A 20,379-nucleotide genomic window follows, 5' to 3' on the forward strand; every position below is an offset into this window, starting at 1 on the left:
TGATTAAATACATTTTACCTCTATTGAAAAACTGAGACTGAAATAAGTGAAAAAAATCTTTCTGAGGTGACAAACCCAGAGAGGGTCTGTTCTGACAAAACACCCAGGAAAATTTCCAAAGAAGAACCTCCACCCAAAGCACTTCCCATAGGATGTGTATGTGCAGGACAGATTAGGGGGAGAGGCAAGAGGATTTGATGCAACCTAGTTCTAAGTGGTTATTCTCGGCTTTCCTCTCACAAAAACAGCCACAGACAAATATAAATCTTTTAAAAACAGCATTCCATGGCTCTGGAGAAAAAAGATAAAACATTGGATCTGTGTGACATGCAGCCGGAAGACAAACAGTTAGTTGATTATAATGATGTGAATTAGACAGGGGAAGTTGGCTTTGGGAAGGAGGTGAGGGATCTGAACATTTAGGGATTTATTAACAGTCCTAGGAAGAGCTACGGCGGGAGGACAGGGGCATGGATTTGAGACTCCGCTTCCCAAATATGTGGAAAACTCAGGAGAAAAACAGGTGACCCCTGGGAGAAAGGGACCGGGAACACCACGGACTACAGCTCCTCCCACGCACGAACCCCAGAGACCGAGGCCTGACTGTCACTAATGACCCTCCCCGTGGTTACCGCACAGTCTGGGGAGACGCGGGGATGTAGGCACAGCGCTGCCCAGCGAAGCTCTGGGGTCGGGCGCCGAGCGAAATAACCGGACAGGACGCCCGGGGTCCGGCTGCCGGCCCAGCGTCCGCGCTGCGGGCGGGAGGGGACTGAGGTCCGAGTCCCGCCACAGCCGGTTCCCACAAGACGCTCCGCCCCGACTCCGCACTCAGGGGCAGCACACTCACCATTTCTAGGTTTCCTGGGTCTCCCTGAGTCCTTCTTACGGCTCCCACGACCAGTGCAGGTCACAGCGCAACACACACCGCGGCCCGCTTACCAGGAACCGTGAACCACAGGCTATACCCGATCTCCGGCGAGGCCGGCGCCAATAGGGACGTCCACTCCGGTGCGGTACGTCGCCCCCACCCACCTGCTCCAGCGGCGCCCTTGATTGGATAGCTCGGAGGGCCACGCCCCTCAGCTTGAGCTACAACAGGAGGGAGGATGCGCGGCTCACCCGAACCACCTTCTGCCAGTGGGTGGGAACCTGACCCAGCCACGATCTTTTGTATGGAGAAAAAACTTTCTCCTGGCCTGGGGCTACAGTTTTTTTCTCCCAGCTCCTTGTGAACATGTGGTCACAATTTACAGGGAATTCTTGAGTTTTCGTGCAACAAGCACACAGAATGAGGGTGGCCCAGGCCACACTGGAACAAGAGGGTCTTCTGTCTCTAGGGATCAAGGGCTTGGCATAGGGCTGTCAGGCCACTCAGGGAACTGCAACCCTTGTTTAGAAACACAAGACACTAAATGTGACCTCACCACTGATAATAAAGAACCCGGCTGCAATTGATCTCACCACTGATAATAAAGAACCCGGCTGCATTTGATCTTTGATCCTTGCAAGGATTGAGCCTTCCATCCATCCCTTTCCCACCCCCACTTATTTGGTACTTAAGTGAAAGAAACCCAGGGCACTTGGATCTGTGGGAAGTTTGAACCCAACAGCCCCAGCCTGGGCACAAGGACTCAGTCTAACCACAGGGTGTGAGATGTACTCACTAAACTATTAGGTGATGAAATAAAAATTCATACTCTAAGGCAGGTCAAGGAAAATTTAAACATAAAAAATTTTCTCTGCCCTTTGGCCTCCTCCTTCCAGTCTACTGTGCATTGTGTATCAGCATTATGCATCAACCAAACCTCCCCACCGGCAGAAATACCTGCTCAACCATAAAGAGCAACATTCTCCTAGTATCAAGAAGATAACTCCTTAGGAGATAGCCTTCCTGCTTAATCTTGTAAGGGGCCACGAATACCCATGACCCACTATTCATACTTGCTTTGTACATGTAGACCTGGATTGTGTAAACTGTCAGTAATACATCATTTAATGTACAGCCCTCTGCCTCAAAATCTTATATAACTGTGCTTTGACATCTAGTGGGCAGAACAATTCTTGGAGCTGAGGGTATATTTCCAGGTTATAATCCTCAATTTGGCTCGAATAAAATTTTCCATTTCTTTCTTAGATCGACTAATTAATTTTTTCGTCAACACAGGTTTCATTAAATTCACATTTTACATTGGAAGGAAATTTATTTTAGATCAGATTTTGCCGGTGTTTCTCAAGAACTTCAAAATGTAAATGACTATAATGTCCCTAAGGCAACTGATTCCGATTTTCACTGATAGAAGAAAAATAGTAAGTCTTTATCTAAACAGGGAAGTATCTGGAAATCCGTGCCCCGCCCCCACCGGCTTTACTGAGGTATGACTAATAAAACTGCCTGTATTTAAAGATTACAATGTGATGATTTAATATACGGTATCCTACCTTGTATACTTGAAATCAGCCAAGACAGTGGATTAAGTAATCTCACCACCCACACAAAAAGTAACCATGTGTGGTGATGGATGTGTTAATCAATCTGGAAACTCTTATATGCCTACAAGATTGAATTGCATAACTCTTAATGTATTTAATTTATATGAACACCTTTATTGAGACATAATGTAGATACCATACAATGCATTACATTAAAGAGTACAATTCAAAGGTTTTCAGTATATTCCCAGATATATGCAATCATTCCTACAGTTGATTTTTGAAGATTTCCATCATCTCTAAAAGAAATTCCTCTTCACTTTTTCACTCCCAATATCCCATCTTCCTCCTCCAATATCCAGCCTTAGGAAATCTTAATCTACTATCTGTCTCTATAGATTTCCTTATTCAGGGCTCTCAAATGAATGGAATTATGTAATATATGGTTTCTGTGATTGATTTCATTCATTCGGCATAGCTTTTTCAAGGTACACCCATGCTGTAGCATTAATCAATATTTCATTCATTTTTATGGCCAAATAATATTCCACTTGATGGATAAAATGTTTTGTTTATCCTTTCATCTGTTAATAGACATTCAGATTATTTCCACTTTTTGGCTACTATGAGTAACATTGCTATAAATTTCATGTACAAATTTCTGTTTGACCACGTTTTCATTTTTCATAGGCATAGAGCTGGGAAAGGAACTGGGGGGTCATATGATAATTATAGATTTAATTTTTGAGAAACTGCCTGACTTGATCAAGTGGCTGCACCAATTGTGAATAAAATATTTCAAGTGTTGATAGAAAAAAAGGATCTAACTAGAATTCATTGTTGAGCAAAATTATCCTTCAAAGGTAAGGGGAAAATAAGACTTTGAGACAGGGCTTCCCTGGTGGCACAGTGGTCGGTAATCCGCCTGCCAAAGCAGGGGTCCGCCTACCAAAGTAGGGGATGTAGGTTCGAGACCTGGTTCGGGAGGATCCCACATGACGTGGAGCAACTGAGCCCGTGAGCCACAACTGCTGAGCCTGCGCTCTGGAGGCCGCGAGCCACAACTACTGAGGCCCGTGTGCCTGGAGCCTGTGCTCCGCAACAGAAGCCATCACAATGAGAAACCCGTGCGCCGCAATGAGGAGTGGCACCCGCTCACTGCAACTTGAGAAAGCCTGCGCGCAGCAACGAAGACCCAACGCAGTCAAAAATAAATAAATAAAATAAACAAATTTATTTAAAAAAAGAATTTATAAAGACTTTGAGACAAACGTATTAGGGAATTTGTCACCAGTACACTTGCTTTGCAAGAAATGTTAAAGGAAATTCTTCAAAAGGAAGGAAAGTGATAAAGGGAGAGCTTTTGAGAAAAAAATAAATGAAGGGAAAATATCACTTTAAAAAGTTCTTAATTAATCTGATAGATAACACTTATTGAAAATAATACCAGAAACAATTTATTTGGTAATTATAGCTTATGGATAAGCAAAATGAATGACAGCAATGTTGAAAGGGACAGGAAGAGAGGAATTGGGAATATGAGGAATTTATACAACCAGTGAAGTGGTTTAGTGATACTTGAAGGTCGACTTGCGTTAACTGTAAATGTATACTACAATTCAAGAGCAACCAATAATAAAGTAAGTAAAGTATAATTGATATGCTAGGAGAAGAAAAAATAGAATCAAGTAAAATGCTCAAAGCCAGGGAAGACAGAAAAAAGGCAGAAGACAAAAGGGAAAAAAAAGAACAAGAGCAACAAATAGAAACCACAAAAATTATTGTAGATATTAATGCCACTGTATCAATAATCACTTTAAAAGTCAATGGTCTAGATACAACAATCAAAAGACAGATACTGTCAGAATGGATAAAAAAACAACACCGAATTATGTACTGTCTGTAACAAATTGACATTACATTAAAGACAGATGGAGTAAGACTAAGATATGTAAAGATGTATCATGTTAACATTAAAAAATAGTTGAGAGGACTTCCCTGGCAGTCCAGTGGTTAAGACTCTGGTCCAGTGGTTAAGACTCCATGCTTCCAGTATAGGGGGCGCAGGTTCAATCCCCAGTCAGGGAATTAAGATCCCACATGCTGCGCAGTATGGACAAAACATTAAAAAAATTTTTTTAAATAGTTGAAATATCTAATTTCAGATAAAGCACAGGGATAAAATGGGGCATTACATAATGATAAAGGGGTCAAGTCTCTAAGGAGACACAGCAATCCTTGTGCTTATGCCCACAATAAAGTGGCAAAATACACCAGGGAAAAACGGATAGAACTGCAAGGAGAAATAGATGACTCCACTATTATTACTGGAGACTTCAACACTCCTCCATTAATAATTATGAGAACCAGCAGCAACTGGATTTAATTGAAAACTGTGAAATAACTCCATCAAGCAACAGCAGAATATATATTCTTCTCAAGTGCATATGGAAAATTCATGAAGATAAAACACATTGTATAACATAAAACACACCTTAACAAACCTGAAAGAAGAGAAATCATATAAAATATGCTTTCAGACCACAAAGGCATTAACCTAGAAATCAATAACAGAAAGATATTCAGAACTCCTCAAATACTTGGAGATTAAACAACACACTTCTAAATAACTCATGGATCAAAGGAGACTCAAGAGCAATTAAAAATTATTTTGAATTAAACAAAAATGAAAGTACAATTGATTAAAATTGTGGGATCTAGCAAAAAGTGCTTAAAGAAAATTTATAGCATTGAAGGCATACACTTGAAAAAAGAGATCGGTGTAATAAGTGATCTAAACCTCAACCTTACACAACTAGAAAAAGACGAGCAAATTAAACCAAAATTAAGCACAAGAAGATAAATAATAAAAGTTGGAGAAGAAATCAATGAAGTTATGGGAAGCCAGTGGAGAAAAACCAACAAAACCAAAAGCTGGCTCTTTGACAATATTAATAAAATTAAGATACGTGTACACAAGCTGAGAAAAAAAAGAGGGAAAAAAGAAATTATTAGTAACAGGAACAAAAAGGGAGAAAATAAAACTGTAAAAGCATTTGACAAAATACATTCATGACAGCAAACAACAAATAGAAGGAAGTTCCTCTTCCTGAGAAAGACCATCTACAAGAAATCTGTGGTTAACATGATACTTATGGTGCGAAACTAGATGCTTTCCTGGTAAGATCAAGAAGGCAATGACGGCCCCTCTCTCACCAGTCCTAGTCAACTCTGTACCAGAAGTCTAAGCTAATCCAATGAAAGAAAATACAAGGAAAGGAAATAAAAGGTATACAGAATGAGAAGTAGAAAATAAAACTGTCTTTTGTCACATATGACATGATTATGGAGAAAAACTCAAAGAATCAACAATAACAAAGAAAACCTCTTGAACTAAAATAAGAGAGTAGATTAAGGTTGAAGGATAAATGGTTATACAAAAGTCAATGCCTTCTTATAGATCATAAATGGTTAATATACAAAAGTCAGTGCTTTCCTATCATTCCAAACAAATATAGTCAATTGATCTTTGACGAAGAATCAAAAGGAATATAATGGAAAAAAACAGTCTTTTCAACACATAGTGCCAGGGAAACTAGATAGCCACCTGCCAAAAACAAAAACAACATCAAAAAGACCCTACCACGTAATCAATCAATGTACCTAGACACAAATCATAAATCTTCCACAGGAATTAACTGAAAATGGATTATAGATCTTATGTAAACTGCAAAACTACAAAACTCCTAGAAGATAACATAGGAGAAAATCTAGGTGATCTTGGCTTTGGTGATAAATTTTTAGAAACAACATCAAAAGCAAGATCAACGAAAGAAAAAAAATAGTAAGTTTGACTTCACTAAAATGAAAACTTGTTCTGTGAAATGCAGTGTTAAGAGATTAAAAACACAAGCTGAAGTCTGGGAGAAAATCTTTGTAACACACTTCTCTGATAAAGGACTGGTATGCAACATGTCCATTTATAAGAACTCTTATAAATCAATATATCAAACAATTAAAAATGGACAAAATATCTGAACATATACCTTACCAAAGAAGATATATGAATGGTAAATAAGCGTAAGAAAAGATGCTCAACATCATATGTCAACAGGAGTTGCAAATAAAAGAAGAATGAGATACTACTAGACACTATTATGGCTCAAATCAAAACATCAAGAACAAACACCAAACGATGGAGAAGATGTGCAGCAACATGAACCCTCACTCACTGCTGGTGGGAATGTGAAATGATATGCCTACTTTGGAAAACAGGCAGTTTCTTAAAACTACACCTATTCTTACCAGGCACTCCAGCAAGCAGGTTCCTTCCTATTTCCCCAAATGAGTTGAAACTTACGTTCATAAAAAAACCTACATACAAATTTTTATAAGAGCTTTATTCATGATCATCAAGACGTACAGGTAACCAAGATATCCTCCAATAAATAACAGAAAAAATAACCATGGGAACATCCATTCGATGAAATATTATTAAATATTTTTAATATTATTAAGATATTATTAATATTTAATATTACTAAAGGATATGAGGTGGAACTTCGCTGGTGCTCCAGTGGTTAAGACTCTGTGCTTCCACTGCAAGGGGTGGGGGTTTGATCCCTGGTCCGGGATCCCACATGCCACGCGGTGCAGCAACAACAACAAAAAAAGCAACCTCATGAAAGTGATAAGATATAAACTTAGTATTACAAATAAAATAAAGATTATTTTTAAAAAAGGATATGAGGTATCAGGCCAAAAAGATATGGAGAAATCTTAAAATAAGACTGCTAAGTGATTGTATAGTTCTGGAAAGGCCAAAACTATGAGAAAGTGAAAGATCCTTGGTTGCCAGTGATTTTGGGGTGGGAGGGAGGAATAAAGACGTGAAGCACAAGAGATTTTTAGAGCAGTGAAAGTACATGATACAGAAACGATAGACACATGTCATTTCACGATGTCAAAGCCCAGAGATTGTATAACACAGAATCAAAACCATCTTACATGTAGATTTTAATGCATCAGTATTGGTTCATCGAATGTAACAAATACACCACAGTAATACAAAATATTAAAAATAGGGCAAACTACGTGGAGGCACAGGGGTTATGTGGGAACTCTTTACTTTCTGATCAAGTTTTCTGTAAACCAAAAACTGCTGTAAATAAAAGTCTGTTAGGAAAAAAAAAGGTAAAGACAGATACATTAACATTCATCTCACCCTACCTACTATCCAGCGAAACCACAGCCAAGGGAACAGGCTTGGCGGAATCAGTGGGGAAAGAAGACCCAAAGAAAAAAGAAAAGAAAAAAAGAACATTCATCTCAGATGACTGATAACTGAAAAGGGCCATCTTTCATTCAACTGATTTGAAGTTATTTCAGTAAGCCATTATGGTGCTCTTATGAGGCCTGGACCCTGAGACTTGGAAGAGAGGTTAAAACTACACTGAATGCCGTGTTCCACAGCCCAGCCCTGGATATTCTGAGAAGTGAAATGTGTGCCTTGGTTACTATCAGTAGTGCCTGGGACTCTGACATGGGTAAGAGTGTCCTGGCGAGGCCTGAGTACATATACAGACAAGTGTTACCTTGATTTATATTGTGCCTGTTAGGCAAGAGATTCCCAGAATTCTTTTACCACAAACTCTTAGACAATCATCCAGGGGTCTGTAAACACACGCTGTCCAAGCCAGTTGCTGATCAGGGCTCAGATGACAGCCTGATTTTTGGTCAGTTGTGCACTCTTGAGTCCCATCCTTCATCAGGATGTCCCAAATAAGGGATGAAAAGCAGCAACCCTGCCTGAGCTGGATCATGTATGAATGTGGAGATGTTGTTTCTAATGTCTGAAACTCCCACTGCTTTTCACTCAGGGAATCCTAAGGAGCTCACAGGGAGCCTAGGGGTCTGGGAAGGGGGTGACCTTCTTCAGAAAGGGACTGAAGAGAGGGGAGGCCACCCCTCCCGCAGGTAGGTTATGGCAGGGGGCCCAGGTTTAGCTGTATCTTGCCTGAAGGGGGTCTCCATAGCTGAGCTGAGCTCTTGTGGTGCTGTTCACAAGTCCCAAATCATAGTGGGAATCTGGGTGAAGGGTCACATGCTCAGGGCTATCTGTTTTTAGCACAGCTCTGTCAGAAGGGATAACTGCAGCTCGAATGGCATATAGTGTGGAGCCTAGGGCAGTTACTGACGGTAACTCCAGAGGCAGAAGACGAGGTCACTGAACCCTCTACTGTGAATCAGTGTCTGATGGCACTAAGGGAAGTGCCTGTCATCTGGCAGTTTGGCCTGAGTCCAGAGCCTTTTTGTTTTTTTTGTAGGGGGAATATTCAAGGTGGGCCAATGTACAATAGTAATAAATGGGCTCAAGGAAAATTTGTAAACAAGGAATTAGATGCCTCCAGAACACCAGAAGAATCTAGACAAGGTTGTGGGTGCTGAGAGAGACAACAGTTATTTCTTCACTGTGTCAGGGAGAGTGGGCCCCAGGTTACCAAATAATTGTTAGGAATTTAAGCAAGCTGCTAAGAGCCTCACATCAAATACCAGCAATGTCCTGTCTACTGTTTAGGAGCTCTTTTTTGTCAGCATTTTTATGTTTTGATGTCTTCAGAAAAGGATGTCATTGGTGTAATGTCACACCTGTGCTTCTGGAGCAAGGTGGCTACAGTTCAGATCCTGCCTGCAGAGACTGTGTGTGCTCACAGTGGTGTTGAGGTTCCCTGAGGGTAACCAGGTAAAGGTGTATCATATCCTTTCAGAGGTGAAGGCAACTGCACCAGGTGAAGGTGTATCATATCCTTTCAGAAGTGAAGGCAACTGCAGCTGAGAGGCTGTTGAAATAGACAGTGAACAGAACAGACTTAGCCAAATCTGGGAGAGCAGGATATTTACATTGCTGAATGGGTAGAGCCAGTAATTTCCATAATGTTGGGGGCTGGGAGTAGGGTTTTTTTGTGTGTAACCACAGCCTCACAGTTGCAGTAATCCAGTGTGAAGTGTCATTCATTCTTTCCAGATTTAAGAACAGGTTAAGGGAATTCCCTGGAAGTCCAGTGGTTAGAACTCGGCACTTTCCCCTTCCAGGGCCCAGGTGTGATCCCTGGTCAGGGAACTAACATCCCACAAGCCAAAAAAAAAAAAGAACAGGTTAAATGAGGCTGTTAAAAGGAGAAGCAGAGGGAATAATCACTTCTTCATTAAAAGGTGTTACACAATGGTTTTCAATCCTTCAAGGCCCAATATAAGGTTTAATTTCTAGTGGGACAGACTAAATAATTTAACTGGGAGGTAAGGCCTGTGGGGTTCCATTTTCCCTATATAATTTGAAAGTGTCAAAGACTAAATTAAAATTTCATTTATAACTCAATGGTTCAGACCTGCCTCTGCTCAGTGTGGGATATCTTAAGACAATGGGTGCTATGACCAAGAGGAATTTAGTCCTCATGGTCAAGGTGAAACATATCCATTTGTCCTCTCTATGATATTTAGTTAACTCCCCTAAAATTATCCAGGATACCTTGCTTAAATTTTGTGGGATTCCCAGGTATCCCACACTTGAGCCCTAGTATTGATTATGTGCATGAAGGTTTGTGAATGAGTGCATTACAGCAAAAGGTAAAATTAATTCAGAACCTGTGCTGTAGAGGCCCAAAAGCAGGATAGTGTCCTTTCATATCTTTTTTCTTTAAAAAAATTTTTTTTATTTGTCTTTCCTTTCAGTCTTTTTGTTGTGTAAATTCTTTTAGGATATTTTGAATTTCCAATTGGGTCAAACTGTAGACATTTGTTTCTGTACTCTTTTTCCTTTGTTCTCTCCCTCCTATCTTTCCAGGGTTTTTTTGGTCACTGGATACACTCCCGGGGAGGTGGTATTCCCTCTACCCTGGTATTTGTAAATTTTTTCATCTAGAGAGCCACAAAAAAGTGCCATCTCCCATGACGATTGTTACCTTGTAAATGTTACAAACAAGATAACAGGCTCAAAATGAGATCACTTATACTAAGCAGCATGTCACCAAACCAAGTTAATTACAGTTTCAGCTGTCCCCAAAATGGAATCTTAAACCATCAATCAGGAATTACCCATTCAGCACTAGTTAAGTAATCTGCCACACAGACCGCTCCTATCCCCTAAAGGAATAGTATTGATACCTTGCCAGACCAATCCACTTTTCCATAGTATTAAAGTTCTTTGTCCCCACTCCCTTCTGCCTACCTGAGCCTTCCATTTTGTGCAGCTCTTCGAAGTTCCTTTCTGCTAGATGAGGTGCTGACTGATGCATGAATCACTGAATAAAGTCAATAAGATATTTTAAATTTATCAGTTGAATTTTGTTTGGTATAAAGCTTAAGGGCTGCTTAAACTTTGCTGTGCCACAGTGAGGCCATGCCTGTTGTCCCCTATAACCCTGATGGTGGGGATCTTTGTTACAACAGAAGCAGCAGCAGCAGAGGTACTAAAGCGTCCTGGGAAGTCCTCTGGTATTAGGAGTGTGGATTCAGCCCACCATCTAAATGGCTGCCTTTCCCCCATGCTTTCTTTCTTTCTTTTTTTAAATAATTGTTCTTTCAGAGCAATTACCCGATGTGCTCATCTCTTGCACAGGGTATAGTTTCCCTCTCTCATCAGTGATATGATGGGTTAGGGCCAACCTATCCTCTGTCACAGATTCACTCTAATGCACAGATAATTTGGGCAAAGAAACTGATTTAGGATTAACTTAAGGATGACCTAGATCCCATACTCCTGCTCCCAAATGCCTAGGAATTCTCGACTGTCAATTCTGGTCCACTTAACCTAGAACTGAGGCTTGGTATGGTCAATAATGCAACACAGGGCAGCACAGCTCACAACTCGAGCTCCCCAGAAAGAAGCAGCCCACAATGCCGGCCCCCATCAAGCAGCAGAGCAGGTGAGCGAGTCAGAGCAGGAGAAGACAGACCCACGGGTGGTGGTCATGTGTGGACATGCTGTTGCTCACTGCACCAACTGTATGGTCACCTGCAGAGGTGTGGTTCCCATGTTGAGTGATGCCAGTGTGGCATAAATACACACACACACACACACACACACACACATAGAGGGTAGGAAAAGGCTTATGAGTCACATAATTGAAGTTTCAGGTGAGGGCAGGGCAGGCCTCTCAAGCAGCACGGGGTAGGGTTCGGGGTGGGACGGGGAATGAGGCTTAAGCTGAGAGCAGTCAAATATCAAAAAGCGTGGGCTCACTACAAGTACAAAGATGGGTAAGAAAAATATGCATTCGCAAATGCTTCTTTTTAGATAAAGAAACACAGGATACTCAAGAAATGATCACCACTAGCTTTTTCGGGGTGGCTGAAGCAACAACACTGGAGGAAAACAAAATGTTCAGACACTGAGTCTAATTTAGACCTTCTTATCTTACAGAATTTTGCTGTTGCACGATTATTTAAAATAAGTGGAGTAATTTATAAAAACCATATTTGTCTATTCAATAGACTTTTTAATTAACTTGCTTTTGCTTTTTAAAACAATTTTTAATTCATTTAATTTTTACTTTTCTATAAGGACACCATTCTAAGATTTAATCCTTTAAACACTAACTCTTATAAAAGTTTTAACCATAAAAAAGAGAAAAATTTCAAATCTCTTTCTAACTAAGAAGCACTATAAACTACAAACTTTATAAACATTATAAACCGTAAGAAGCTTTATAGTTTCTCCTTATATCTTACTCTGGGGGATTATTATTATGCATTATTATTATGAGTAATATAATGCACTAAGGATTGAGACAGGCTGGGACCTGGGACCCTTTGCTGCAGTGCTTGCATCTGGACAAACCTCTAGCAACAAAATACAAAGAAACTGTAAGGGACAAGCAACAAAATACAAAGAAACTGTAAGGGACTAACAAAAATGCATGTATGTGAAGCTGGGGCAAATTCTGAACAACAAGATACAAAAAGACCAAAAACCCACACAGCACCACCAAAGGAGAAGGCAGACCACCTAAGCCACCCCTCCAGAACGACCCCATATAAGGTACCAGCTGCCCACTCCCCCACCGCCCCAGGGAGCGCGCAAGGGAACCTGTTACTTGTTTTCGCTCCCTCCTGCTACAGCAGGGGCCCCAATAAAGCCTTGCCTGAATTTCCTGTCTGGCCTCTTAGAACTTAGAACCCTGGTTGGTAACAGGATTTGGGACTAATCCATAAAATGTATTAGACCTCTCAAAGATTTATATAAGTTTTAAGTAGTTTTTCTCATAGCAATTAAAATAAAAATAAAATTCCGTTTGGTTCCAGAATTTCTTGCCTTACCTCCATTGTATCTCTTAGTCAGCTTACATTTTCAAAGCCCAACAAAGAAAAATCTCATACATTCACAGGAAATAATATCACAAATTACCAAGGGAAAACAAAGTTAAGAGCTGCAATATTCAATATATAAAGGTATACAAGGAAAGAAATGCAAATGTTTGAATCAGGTGTTTCCCTATAGTTCAGAAGAAAACCCAGATACCCAAGCTTGCAGTCCAGTCTCTGCCTGCTGGAATACAACCCCTAGAGTCAGTCCCTGGTGATGGAGGATGGAGGGACACCTGACCAACCACAGGAACGAACTCTGGGAGCTCTGCACACCCTCTTCTCAGGGCATAATGAAAATACTCCCTCTCTAAGGCTTCAGTTCTCACAAGTGAGAAAACTCTTGGCCGGATTCAATTTAAGGTTGTGATTCAAATGAACTCCCCAACTCATAAACCCTTTGTCTAGAAGACAGAACTCCTGACCTTCACAGACTTTCTCAATGTACTCAGATTACTAAGTGCACCTACACTGTGGATGCGAAGCTCAAGCCTACCTCTACAGCCACAGTTAGAACCTCAGAAAGGGCATCACCTCCCCATCCCCCTACCCACCATCCCATGCTCATCCCCAGCTTTCCAGGGCTCTGTAGCTTCTCTCGGTACAAAAGTTCCTTCTGTGCTGAGTGTGAGCAGGTAGGACACGTGCAGAGGGGGGCTCCCTAGGAAGAAACTGGGCCTTCAAGTACTTCCCTTTGCAGGCTCAAGGGGGCCTTAGCTTAGAGAAAATGACCTCGGGCTTCTCTTCCCACATAGTTGATCTGGACCACCATTGATACTCTAAATACAGAAACCCAGGGTTTGAACAATACAGAAAAATCATTCAATCCAGTGTTTATGTGTAAAGCATGGAAGGAAATTTTTAGGCAATTTTCTAGTTCAAAAAAACCCCACAAATATCTATTCCTTTCAGAAATTAAATATGTCAGTTAATAATTATTTCTATGCTAAGAAATTGTTTGGAAACATTGTATGATTTCACTTATATGTGGGATGTAAAAAACAAAACAAACAAAACAGAAACAGATCCATGGATATAGAGAGCAAACTAGTGGTTGCCAGAGGGGAAGGGGGTGGGAAATGAGTGAAGTAGGTGAGGGAGATGAAGAGGTACAAATTTACAGTTATAAAATAAATAAGTCACGGGAATGTAATGTACAGCAGAGGGAATATAGTCGATAATACTAGAGTTACTCTATATGATGACAGATGGTCATTAGACTTACCCTGATCATTTTGTAATGCATAAAAGTATCAAATCTCTGTTGTAAACCTGAAACCAATATAACATTGTAAGTCAATTATACTTCAATTAAAAAAAGAAAAAGGTGAAAAAAAGAAATTGTTCGGAAAACAATCACATTGAACACACTTCTAGGTGTTGCAAGTCTAAGCCCTGATACTGTAATTTGAAATCACCAGAATTCAGAATGTTCCTACACTGCTAAAGGGAAAAAAAGAAAAAAGAAACAAAAATGTAAACAACTGGAATGTAATAATAAAATATTTATTTTTTCTTATCTTCACGAGTCTCTTGCTTCTTTGGAAATATTTTATATTTTCTATCAAGATCTATGATTAAATATTTAAATGTTTACTTCAAAACAGAGTTTAAAAAGTGAATAAGGGGCTTCCCTGGTGGCGCAGTGGTTGAGAATCTGCCTGCCAATGCAGGGGACACGGGTTCGAGCCCTGGTCTGGGAAGATCCCACATGCCGCGGAGCAACTAAGCCCGTGAGCCACAGTTACTGAGCCTGCGCGTCCGGAGCCTGTGCTCCGCAACAAGAGAGGCCGCAATAGTGAGAGGCCCGCGCATCGCGATGTAGAGTGGCCTCCGCTCGCCGCAACTGGAGAAAAGCCCTCGCACAGAAACGAAGACCCAACACAGCCATAAATAAATAAATAAATAAAATTAAAAAAAAAAAAAAGTGAATAAGGGGCAAACTCACGCAGGGGCAGTTCTGACCTGGAACTGTGAGGAAAGGACAGATCACCCAGGAAAGTCACCAAAGAGGAATGTCTACCCAAAGGATTCCCATAGAATGCCTGTGCCCAGGGAGATTCTGGGGACATAGACACTAGGCTTTTAAGCAACATAGTTCCAGGTGGTTAATCTCTGATTTCCTCTCATGTAAAACATCCACAGGCAAAAAATATATCTTTAAAAAGAACCATCCATGGCTCTGTGGAGGAATGATAAACAATACTGCGTACTTCAAAATGCACCACGGAGGATAAATATTAGTTATGAAGCTATGAACTGGAGAGGGGAAGATGGCATTTGGGAACGTGGGGAAAGATCTGGAAATTTAGGCATTTACTGCCTGCTCTGGGAAGAGCTGGGGTGCAAGAACAGGGTCGTGGATTTGTGACCCTGTTCCTCAAACATTCGGAAAAGTGAGGGGAAGAAGAGTCCCCACACCCCCGCCAGGGAGAAAGGAGGGACTGGGCACCCCACAGACCACAGCTCCACCTATGCATGAAGCCCTGACACCGAGTCCCCGATTGTCCAGTGATCAGCCTCCCCGTGGACACCACACAATCTGGAGTAGACACGGCCGCAGCAGTGAGCAGAGAGGCCGCCCTGGGTCCCGACTGCCGGCCGCGCCGCGGGTGGACTCTGGTCTGCAGACTCCGGAGTTGACCGCGGGGAGGCGGGGAGGCCCGGGTCCCACCAAGGCCAGTTCCAACCGGTCCTTCCGCTTCCGTTTTCCCAACTCACCCTTTCCCAGTTTCTCTGGTTCTGCGTTGTCCACCTCACGACTCTCGTGGCAAGTGCAGGTCACAGCAACAGAGGATGCCGTTGAGCCACTTGAGGACTTTAGGGGCAGAAATCAGGCACCCAGGTCGAGGCCCGACTGAAGAGCAACAGAGCACGCAGACCACTCGCCCCACGTAGTCATTGGAGCGTCGCCCACACGTCTGTAACCAGTGACTCCCCTGATTGGACAGTTTGCAAGGCCCCGCCCTCCCGTGCCTGAGTGACAGCAAGCGGGAGGTCAGGTCTCAGAGCGGAGCTGGTACTGGCCGTGGGCGGGAACTGTTCCCTCCACCGACACTGCATTGAACCATGAGGCCAAGAGGCCCTCACGGAACTGTGCCACTTCTTCACAAACACGGACACTTACAAGTGATCTCACCATATGTAATAATGAGTCTGGCTCCATTTCGATCTTTGATCATTTCCTGTGGGACCTCAGGGGCACTTGGTTCTGGTGGGAGGATGAACCCCACAGTCTAGACCAGGCCCCTGGGCCTCTCAGATGCTAGGTAACATCATAGTGAATGGCGAAGAGACCTCTTCCAGAACTGTGGCATCTAGAAAGGGACTGAGGGGTAGGGTGCCCCCTCCTGCAGGTAGGCTATGCCAGAGGGCTCAGGTTGCACTCCACCGTCATGTCTCAAATCTCAGTAGACGTGCTGAGCTCGTGGGGGGCTGTTTCCAGGACCCAAGCCACAACGAGCAGCTGCGTGGAGGGTCAGATGGTCACATCCTAGGACAGCTTATATTTCCAGGAGAGCCTAGTACCTGGTGGAAATTACAGCTTCAATGGCATAAAGTGTGGGCTAAGACGGGGCAGTTTCTTGAATAGAAGTAAAATTGGTAAACAAGGAATATGTTGCCTTCAAACATCATAACAACCTAGGAGATGCTGTGGGTGCTGAAAAGGACGATCTTTCTTCATGGTGTCAGGGAGGGAATTTACCAAATAATTTTTAGAAATTTAACCATGGTGTCAGGGCCTCACAGTATGTGTGAGCTAATGGCCCATCCACTTTTCATGAGCTCCCTTTTTCAATATCTGTATGTCCTGAATGAATGTTAAATAAACTTCCTCAAAGAGATGTCATTAATGTAATGTTATACCTCTGCTCATGGAGCCAGGTGGATGCAGGTCAGACTCTGCCTGCAGAGACTGTGTGCAGTGGCAATGGTACTGAGGTTACTGGAGGGTAACCAGTAAAGGTGTTCATGTCCCTTCAGAGGTGAAGGCTATCCGCAGCTGACAGGCTGTGGAAACAGGCACTGAACAGAAAAGACTTAGCCAACTCCATCCAATCCTGTGACAGCAAGATATTTACCACTTGCTGATTGGATGGAGTTAGTACTTTCCATAATACTGGAAACTAAAAATAGGTGCGTATTCGATGTAACCACAGCCTCAAGTTTGCAGTAACCCATTGTGAGGTGTCATTCATTCTTTCCAGGTTTAAGAATAGCTGAAATTGGCTGTTAAAAGGAGAGATATCTTTACTTCTCCTTTTAAGAGGGGATAATCACCTCTTCACTAAATAACTTTTGTATAATGTTTTCCAATCCTTCAAGGCTCTGTTTAATTAACCTTGGGCCATGTTACATAATTTACTTGGAGGATAAGGTCTGTGGGGTCCCATTCTGTGAAACCAATTTGGAAGTGGCAAAGACTTAATTTAATTTTAATTTTTGAATCATTGGTTCAGAATTTTCCTATACTTTAGGACAATGCTTGCTATGACCATGAGGAATTTAGGCAAGAGAAGAGCTGGCTGATAGTTAAGGTGAGATATGCCTATTTGTTTCCTATCTTATATTCAGTAATTCCCCTAAGATTATCGGGGGTACCTTCCTTAAATTTAGTAGGATCCCAATATGACTGTAATTTGAGAACTGGTATTGATTAGTTGCATGAAGGTTTGTGAATTAGCGCATTACAGCAGATGGCAAAATTAATTCAGAACCTATGTTGTAGAGGCCCCAGAAACCAAACAGTACCCCTTTATCTTTTTTGTTGTATAGATTCTTTTAGTATATTTTGGATTTCCAATGGGTCAAATTGCAGGCCTTTCCTTTTTTTTTTTTTTTTTTTTTTTTATTCCCTCTCTCTTGTCTTTGTTTTGTTTTTTGTGTCACTGGATATACCTTGGGGGAGGGGTGTCCTCTCTACCCTGGTATTTATATATTTTTCTCCTCTAGAGGGCCTCAAATCAACACCACCTGGATTAGAAGCTTTCCCCGTGACAACTGGTTGCTTTACAGAATTTAAGGACCCCAGGCTTAAGTCTGGTTTGAACTAATCCCTTTGCTGTTCCACAGGGGTGCCATGAGTGTTGTCCCCAGTATAACTTGGACGGTCAGGATCTTAGCTGCAGTAGCGGCAGGGGCAGTGGCAGCAGAAGTTAAGGGTCCTGGTGAGTCTCTGTTATAAGGAGTATGGACTCAGCCTGCCATCTAATGGCTGCCGTTCCCCTCCCTTCTCTTTCTCATTTTAAATGACAGCTGTTTCGGGAACAAGGACCTGATGGACCCACCTCTTGCACAGGGTATAGTCCCTCTCTCCCACCACCTCCAGGGTACACTGGGACCAACCCAGCCTCTGTCACAGTTTCTCTCTAACACACAGATATACACTGGCACAGACATCAACCCAGGATTCCTTCAAGAGCCCCAACCCCATATTCCTGCTCCCAAAGGCTTAGGAATTCTTGAAACTTTCAACACTGGTCAGCTGATCGTAGAACTGAGTCCTGGTGGGGTTAACAATGGAACAGGGCAGCACAGCTCACAACTCAAACTCCCCAGCACCCAGCAGCCCACAGTGCCGGCCACCATCAGACAGCAGAGCAGGTGAGCGAGTCAGAGCAAGAGAAGACAGACCCACGAGTGGTGGTCATGTCTGAACATGCCGCTTACGGCACCAACTGTTATGGTTATCTGCAGAGGTGTGGTTCCCATGTTGAGACTGATGCTGGTATATCATACACATACACACACACACACACACACAGAGGGTAGGATAAGGCTTATGACACAATTGGAGTCTCAGAAGAGAGCAAGAACCGCCTCTCAAGCAGCTCTGAAATGGCTTCAGCAAGCAAGGAAAGGATCCTGGCCTGGGCTTTTATCATGGCTAGGGGGTGTTAAAGAAAAAGTATTCAATGACACTTGTCAAAGAGGGTAAAGCAAATTTTACCCAGAACCACTGGGACAGGTATAGAGATCACTGCGATGGGATTTCACAGGGGGTGAAAAATGAGTTTGGGCTCAACACTGAATACAGTATGGACGAGTGGGAATTCATGGCCAGAGATCAAGGTGGGGATGGAAAATTAAAAGAAATAGTCAGGGGTTAGGGGGTTCTGACTAAACGGACCTAACTGGATTGTACTGAAGACAGGCCAGGGTGATCACACATCACTTGAGGGGTGGTGAAAGTGGGGGAACGCGATCAGATACGGGGGGGTAGGGAGATTCTGGTTCAACTGACAAAGCAGGGTTCTTACTAAAAATGGATTTACAAAGAACTACACAAATAGGCCTAGGAGGTTCAGGAGCCTGTTAATCAGGCTCAAACTTTAATAGTTTGAGCAAGGAAAAAATCTTTGATGGGGGGGGAGGGCAGGGAAAGAGTTCTGCTTGTGCGGTTGGTATCTGAAGCCAGTGCCAGAGGAGGGAGCCCCAGGACTTTCTTAACAGCTTGTCCAGGTGGGGACACAAGGGGAAGAGGGACAGACGGGGTGTAAGCTGTCAGCAAACATCAACTCTGCAGATTCCAACTACTCATTACAAAGACAAAGGTGGGCAACAAATATATGTATTCCCAATTGCCTGTTCTTATATAAAAAAACACAGGAGGCTCAATAAATAATCAAAAGTGTATGTTGGGGGTGGCTGGAGTAACAGTGCTGAAGGAGACCAGGGTATATTGGCGGTGAGTTACAATTCAGAAATAGAATTTCCTATCTTACAGAGTTACTTTGAAATAAACAGAAAAATTTATATATACCATGATTTACTATTTACTAATATTTCTCACCCTTTGTATATAAAAAACCATTCTAAGATTTAATTCCTTTAAACACAATTACAAAAGTATAAACCATAAATTTTTCATGAAAGATGAAAAATTTCAAATCTCTGCTAACTAAAACAACAAGGTACATCCTGGTTTATCCTTCCACTCTTATCTCTCATGGGGGTTATTTTTAGGAATAAGTAGAATATTATAATGCAGTAGAGGCTTGGGTTTAGCTCCTTAAACGTAGCAGGATTTTCAAAGATCTACATAAGCTTTGATTAGTTTTCCTCACGTCAATTAAAAAAGGAAATCAATTGCTTTAGCCTTTTAAATTTCAACGTTCTCTAGGGACATGCATATACAAACACTGATCTGAAAATCAAATATGTACCTGAAAACTTAAACATTCGTCTCGCATCTTGAGGTTCTCTTGCCTAAAAGGAACAAAAATTCTATTTAGTTCCACAGTTTTCTTGCCTTGCTGACATCATTTCTCTCAATCAACCTAGATTTTTAAGCCCCCCAAAACCAAAAATGTTATTTCTCACACTGGGAATTAATTATATAGTACTAAGGGAAACTAGAGTCAAATGGCTGCACTATTCAATGGATAAAAGAATCCAAAGAAGGAAACGCAAATATTGAAATCAGTACAGATAAGTAGCCAGCATCCCACAGGACAAAAGGAGCCACGTTCAGAAAGTTTAACACACGCTAGGCTCTCCTGGTTGAGACAGAACCGCGGGACCAGGTCAGTCCCTGGTGGAGGAGGGTGGGGGCCACCTGAGCAGCCACAGGAATAAACTCTCTCC

At 42.1% G+C, this 20,379-nt stretch overlaps 1 protein-coding gene across 12 annotated transcripts in view; it reads right to left on the reverse strand.

Moving 5' to 3' along the window:
• Window positions 1-20,379, reverse strand: part of LOC309624692 (uncharacterized protein) — a 92,827-nt gene that overhangs the window by 11,846 nt on the left and 60,602 nt on the right. For 6 of the 12 annotated variants that reach the window (XM_082383072.1, XM_082383070.1, XM_082383068.1 and 3 more), the window contains one exon: window positions 19,959-20,001. The exons of 1 other annotated variant lie outside the window; for it this stretch is intronic. In XM_082383072.1, coding sequence (XP_082239198.1) covers window positions 19,959-20,001 — 43 coding nt within the window. Of the gene's footprint in view, window positions 1-850; window positions 4,537-7,662; window positions 7,698-10,657; window positions 14,715-15,513; window positions 15,584-19,958; window positions 20,002-20,379 lie in introns of those variants that run through there. 5 more of the 12 variants (XM_082383075.1, XM_082383074.1, XM_082383065.1 and 2 more) reach the window with 5 other exon arrangements.

This window comes from Balaenoptera borealis (assembly GCF_965194805.1).
Source record: "Balaenoptera borealis genome assembly, chromosome: 2".
In the NCBI taxonomy this organism is placed as follows: Eukaryota; Metazoa; Chordata; class Mammalia; order Artiodactyla; family Balaenopteridae; genus Balaenoptera; species Balaenoptera borealis.